At 42.5% G+C, this 6,933-nt stretch overlaps 1 protein-coding gene across 2 annotated transcripts in view; it reads right to left on the bottom strand.

Moving 5' to 3' along the window:
* The window catches only part of fmn1 (formin 1), a 34,781-nt gene extending 28,071 nt beyond the window's left edge, over nucleotides 1-6,710 (bottom strand). For both annotated transcript variants that reach the window (XM_080452487.1, XM_080452486.1), the window contains exons 1-2: nucleotides 4,045-6,710; nucleotides 3,760-3,874 (exon numbers count right to left, since the gene is read on the bottom strand). In XM_080452487.1, coding sequence (XP_080308613.1) covers nucleotides 3,760-3,874; nucleotides 4,045-5,961 — 2,032 coding nt within the window. In that variant the 5' untranslated portion in view covers nucleotides 5,962-6,710. The remainder of the gene's footprint in view (nucleotides 1-3,759; nucleotides 3,875-4,044) is intronic.
* Nucleotides 6,711-6,933: the final 223 nt, after the last annotated feature.

A 6,933-nucleotide genomic window follows, 5' to 3' on the forward strand; every position in this document is an offset into this window, starting at 1 on the left:
AGGCTACATGGTTGTTGTGATGATGAGGAGTTAAAGTGACCTATCTATTTGATGTATTTCAATAACTTCAATGACAACAGCTGTACCTGAACATGTCAATGAATTAGAAAGATGACCCAAGACGACTCACCTCTGTGCATTCACATGCCATTTGAGGTACTTAATAGCTGCAATAGCAGAACATGACCCAAGATGATGAGACGATGATTAGCATGTTAACTAATTAGAAAGATGATTGTTAGAGTGAATCACCTCTCTTTCACTTGTAGAAGTTGGAAGTAAGTATAGAAGTAACTTATTTTTGATCAAAGTAGTTTTTCAATTCTGTAATCTCATTCACATAATATGGGCTCTAGCAGTAGTTAAATATGGTTATACTGTATACATGCATGCATGTATGTTTTTATTCTTTTTTAATTGGTAGAAGTGATTCTATAAATAGGCGAAGCTCTCTATAAGCCTATCTAGTTTTAGTTCTCCAATAGCTGCAATAGCAGAAGCATGAGGCATGTTAATGAATTAGAAAGATGGGGGCATTATATAGGGTATTTCGTCCCGGATAGAGAATTAGTCAAAGTTCCTAAGTTGTTCCCTGGGGTCATATTAGCCAAGAACAGTTGAGATATTCTCTCCTAAATTAAGTGCATACATATCTTAGCCAGGTCGTAGACTAAGCTGAGCACCGGCCGCCACGGAGAGCCCCGTGGACCCCCGGCCGCCACGGGGACCCCCGTGGACCCCTGGCCGGTCCACGGGGACCTCGGTGGAACCCCGGCCGCCACCCCCGCCACGGGGACCCCTGTGGACCCCCGGCCGTTGAAAATAAAAACTTTGAAGATGAAACAATACTTGGGAAAAAAAATTAAAAATTAACTAAAAAATGAAAAAAAAAATTTGTATTGAAAAAAAAAATCTCCTTTTGAAAAACTCATCCCTCAAAAAAAAAAACTCATCCCTCAAAAAAAAATAACTCATCCCTCAAAAAAAAAAACTCATTCCTCAAAAAAAAAAACTCATCCCTCAAAAAAAAAAACTCATCCCTCAAAAAAAATAACTCATCCCTCAAAAAAAAAAACTCATCCCTCAAAAAAAAAAACTCATCCCTCAAAAAAAAAAACTCATTCCTCAAAAAAAAAAACTCATCCCTCAAAAAAAAAAACTCATCCCTCAAAAAAAAAAACTCATCCCTCAAAAAAAAAAACTCATCCCTCAAAAAAAAAACTCATCCCTCAAAAAAAAAAACTCATCCCTCAAAAAAAAAAACTCATCCCTCAAAAAAAAAAACTCATCCCTCAAAAAAACAAACTTAGCCCTCAAAAAAAAAAACTCATCCCTCAAAAAAAAAAACTCATCCCTCAAAAAAAATGTTATAGCCTATGTTTTTTTTTTCCATACCAGAAAACATAAACCACCAGCTCTTAAAATAATGTACCTACCCTTAAAACAATCTACCTAGCTCTTAAAATAATGTACCTACCCTTAAAACAATCTACCTAGTAATGTCCCTTAAGGGGCTCCGTACAGGTGTGCCTCAGTTGGACTCATAACTCTACAAATAGACTAGCAATATTATAAGATACTAGGAACATAAAATAAGACAATTAGATAAAACATACATTTCACGAATATGTTTATCTAACGACTGCAGCAGCATGACAGCTGTAACATTCTGCTAAACCTACAACTACAGCAAGAAGACAGAAAGGTATGCGTCAAACTGAATACATTGTAACGTACGTATAGGCCTACAGTAGCGTACGTTCACTTACCGTGACTGACGGGCCAATTAGTAGGCTAACAGAACCCATTGTTTACATACTTCCAAGGTCCCCAAGTACAGCTTGGTGAAACCCGCGTGATAATTGTGTTCTCATGCATTGTGTGTGAAATGTTTTAATGTTGTTACTGAAAATGTAGGCCTATCCTTATCCAGCCAAATAGCCTACATAACTAAACACAATGTAAAAGGAATGTGTTGTAGACAGTTCCCTTCCCAGTTCCCTCATGGTATTCACCTCCTCACAGGCAGTTGGCCTATACTGTCATGTTTTGTTTACAATGTCTACAGTAGATAATGCAGACACAATGAAGATAGTCTTCTAGAGACTCTAGTCTAGAGAAGTAGTTAATACAGCATCACAATTATTTTAACAACTTTATCCATTTCTTTGTTGGCTATTGTGACGTGCTGTGAGCTTGTAGAGCTGCTATTTTTGAAAATTGGTGGTCCCTGGCACAAAAGGTTTTCAGATGGGGGTCCGCGGCCAAATACATATCAATTTGGGGGTCTTTGGCTTGAAAAAGTTTGAGAACCACTGCTCTAGAAGATATATATAGGGGGGTGTCTACTGTCTACACAGCATGGGCTATTAATAATGTAAGAGCACAGAATGGCATATTCAGTATGTCACTGGATGAAGGTCATCCCTGACGAGGGGGAAAGAATAATGATATGTACAACAAATGCCTAGGGGTTGTTTGAAGGTATTTGTGGATGGACTACTTTTGGTATCACAGTAGCAATGCATACATTTGTCAGCAGATGGCAGTACATCTCCAAAAGTAAAAGACAATTTGACAAACATTACAGTGACTTAACTTATAAATTATAATATGTACAGTAAAACGGTTTGAACCATGGAGATTCCGGATCTCTCTAATGGATAATTAAGCCTATTTTCTGGCCCTGGTACAGTATGTGTATTAACTGTTAGTAGAGAAGAGTGGCGTGTAGATGCCTTCTTGGAACACTAACATACAGTACAGTTGCATTTGCTGCGGGGGGAACCAATACATGCATTTCCTTTTGAGAAATGTAGACGTTCTGATTTATTTGTCATTTATGTTATTATGGGTTAATCCTGACGTCACAGTTTTGCGCTGATTTTTAAAAATGCCCTGCATATAGTGCTGCATGCTCATTCACTCACTTGTTGATCAAGAACACTTTCTGTCATCTGACCTAATACTAAAAAACACATGTGTTACAGGAAGCATAACTCAACTCAGGCAACTCAACATCATGGTCTGTGTTCTGTGTTCAAACTCACTAAAGCAGACTTTTGTCTCACATTTGATATACAGTACAATAAGTAATCACACTCTAGAGTTCTAGTTCTCTGGCTAGTTCTCTGCTGCACTCACACAGGGTGGAGGTGTGTTTACCTTGCAGTGGACCATATATTATTATACAGTCAGTCCATGAAATGATACCACTGAACAAACACTGCCAATCCCTACATCCTACACAGTGGCAAATACTGGAAATGTGTTGTTAATCCATGCCCGTGCGGATTTTCATGAATGAATCAATGGAGACACTTTCAGTATTTAGAGTAGATGGATTAACATCTGGATCTAAATCTATCCAGCTGTTTTAACAGGCAAAAAAAGGTGTGTCTATGATTGGTGGACCAAGGTTAATCATCAAAGCTTCCCAAAAGATCACCGTTGAACCATTTATTTACTCTAGATACAAGTTCTTTGCATAAAAACTACATTAAGAAGTTATATTTCCTGATTTCAGTTTTCCTCATTTCTCGTGTGTGCGTGTGTGTGTGTGTGTGTGTGTGTGTGTGTGTGTGTGTGTGTGTGTGTGTGTGTGTGTGTGTGTGTGTGTGTGTGTGTGTGTGTGTGTGTGTGTGTGTGTGTGTGTGTGTGTGTGTGTGTGTGTGTGTGTGTGTGTGTGTGTGTGTGTGTGTGTGAGATTCTTTTAAGTACCTGCTTCTGTGTGTGTGTGTGTGATTTTTTTTAAAGTACCTGCTTCTGTATATTTCAGGCCAACTTTCTCCTCCTCCTCCTTGGGTGGTGGCCAGACAGCTTGCAGGCGGCCTGGAGTCCTTTCATCACCCTCTCCTGGGGCGGATGCCTCCGACTGGACAGGAAGAGTTTAAAACAGAGATTCAACCCAAACATTCATAGCAACAGCGGGTATGTTTTATAACGCAGCAGTATTAACCTGAGGACATGTGTACTGTTATGTCTAGCTTGCAGAGTTACACAGATTGCTATGCAAATGCACACGTTTCGTAACACAGTGCATACTTTGCTATCGGAGAGGCTTGTCTTCAGTGTCATCTTATTGGAGGTTCTCTCAAAGAGGGTTTTCAGCACATCCTTATCCCCTCTTATCTTCTTTCTCAATGCTTCAAGGTCTACCTTCTCCGGGTCCTTCTTCAGAGGTTTGGGGGTGAAGAAAGCCTTAAAGGCATCAAAGGCTGCCTCCGCACTGGAGAGTGGAGCTTTTGTAGAATCATGCATCTCTGAGGAGTCTGTAGCCTCCCCTATTTCCTTTGTGATTTCTCTTTCCCGATTGTCTTCATTTTCATGCTTTTCTGTGATCTCGCACATTTCTCTTTCAGTCTCCCTATCAACTGATTCTGACTCTTCTGTGGGTTCTTCTGACTCTGCCCCCTGTTCATCCTTTCTTTCATCTCTCCCATCTTCTCTCATCTCACGATTTAAAAGCTGTGAAATTTGGGCCAGGAAGTTGCCTTTGGGTTCGCTCTGGTTCTTGGAGTCTTTATCGGGTTCAGGGAAGATTTCTCTCTTCATTCCCTGGGACGATGCTCTGATCTGGGCCACTGTATCATGCTCGGGTCCCCTTACCCCTTTCCTGAGCACCCTGAGGCCACTGAAGAGGGCAGGAAGCTGGATGGGTTTGTCTGCCGTTGGGGAAACTGGGGAGAAGGTGGTCCTGGTTGAGGTGGAGCCTGGCGGAGGGCCACTGGTCGGGGATACAGTAGGGAATGGTGAATTGTCTTCAGGGCCACACCGCCAGGCCATGGAATCTGCTTCTGGACGCATGTCTCTGTTCTCTGCTTCTTCATCATCTTTCTCGACCTCTTTCAACTCGTCTTTCTCCACAGGTATATATTGAGAAGGCCCACAGCTAGGGTCCTCCTCAGTATGTTTCCAAGTCGGTGTGGCTGCTTCTGCTGATGTGGCGTGCTCCTCAGAAGCCGGATCTATCCTGGTCAGAGTTATCACTGCCGTTCTGCTTTTGGATGCTCTGGTGGTATCAGATTTCATCACATTCTCTGTAAAACAGCGCCCAGGATCAGCGAGCACATAGTCGGTACACATATCTGACGGGCTGTAATTAGAAACATCTGTAATGATGTATTCATTGTCTCTGGAATCCTCTCCACTGTTATGAGTGAGCATGTCCTCGGCGCTGTGGTTGAAATTTTGAATGGTGTTATCCACAGTCACTTCCCGGTTGTGTTCTTTGGTCTCATCGCGGTTGTCTGTGATTGGCAGGATATCTTTCTCTCCACCATTGGTTGAAATGCACTCTGGAGATTCATTCAAGGCGACTGCTAAATCCTCTGTTCTATGCGACTTCTCACATGTGTTTTTGCTGGAATAATCTATGCTGTCATTGTTTCCCCCAGTGCACTCATGTTGATTTGAGTTGTCTAAGGACACTTTCCCGTTGTTCTGAAACATGTCTGAGGCCTTTGTTTCCATACTGTAGCCCAGCAGACTGCTTTCGTTCATGGGCATGCTCTGCTTGCTGCGTATTTCTTCATCGGTGTCCTCTGTTAGGCTGATATCATTACTTCCCTCCTCTGTTGGGTCTTCGTCACTTCCTGTTTCCTCATTCCGATTTATGTCCGGCTCCACCGAGCCATATGACATAACCTCTCCTTCGACAGGTGATAGGATTTGATCAGGGAATTGTTTGTAATGCTTCAGAACACATCCAAAGCTGGAATCCCCATTCAGCTTCAGAGTGTCGTCAGGTTCAGCATCAATCAACATGATATCACCATTCTCAGGGGTTTCCTCGGCAGAGAGGGTCCGGATGAACTTCAGGGTGGCAGGCTCCTGTCCCTCGTGTTGGGAGCGAGTGAAGAGAGTGGAGAACGTGTCCAGGAGCGAGTTACAAGGCAGCTCTCGGAGGGATTCATTTCCCAGGATGTCAACAATGTTAGCGTTTACTATGCTCATATCCATAACTTGTGTTTTCACAGTATCTGCATATAATCTTACACCAGAAAACAATACATCTCAGTCTACAGTCTCTTTAGTGTTAAGCATGCAATCCTTGAACCAGAAATGCCATTTATCTAATGCATTCCAGGACCATGCAGTTTATTTTAAATACGGAATCTACACACAATTCAAGCAATATAGTAGACATCTACCCACAACCCTAAAAAGCCATACTGTCACCACTGAAAATCCAACCTGCGTTTGCTCCAGTTTGTTGTAAATCAATGAGAATGTCATTCACGACTGTTACTGGTTCTAACTTCAAGTTCTAGCAGAGCACTAACTATGACTGTTAGTCACTCATTTTAACCAATGAGAGAATTCCAAAGAGTAACGGAAAAAACGGCTGCCAAGCCCAGCTCCATGGTTTTGCTCGCTGCTGTGACTCAGAAGCTGAGAGTGAGGTACTTCACCACAGCTGTAAACCAGATCTGAAGTTAATTCACATCAAAATCCCATTTCCTCTCCCAGTTCGTCTCTTGCCCACTGTAGCTCCCCTGTACCTGCTGCTGCGGTTTACCAACAACATAGCAGTAGCATCTTGGCATTGAACAGGTTGTCACCACAAAATTGGAAACAGATGGGGTCTTCAGTAGTGGTCTGTCCGGGTAAAACTTTCCTCGCTGGGTTGTGTTCGGCCTCTGCGGTGGCTGCCACTGTTTTCAGACCTCACCCTCTGGGATCAGTGAGCTGCACTGCATAGGAAACCTTCCAGAGTGCACCACACCCAGAGAATGAGAAGGGCAAACAGCAGGGACGCTTGGCTTGAACATTTGGCTCTGAAGTAACACCAACATAGAGGTCTGTCCCATCCCCTGCAGGCACTGAGGAACAGCAGCACTCTAATCTGTGCTACTTAGTAGTAGGTCTAACCCCACCTACACTCACTCGACTTACATCTCATTTACATACAGCAAAACAAATGACATGGAA

Source organism: Gymnoscopelus braueri, assembly GCF_963280865.1.
Source record: "Gymnoscopelus braueri genome assembly, chromosome: 16".
Taxonomy (NCBI): Eukaryota; Metazoa; Chordata; class Actinopteri; order Myctophiformes; family Myctophidae; genus Gymnoscopelus; species Gymnoscopelus braueri.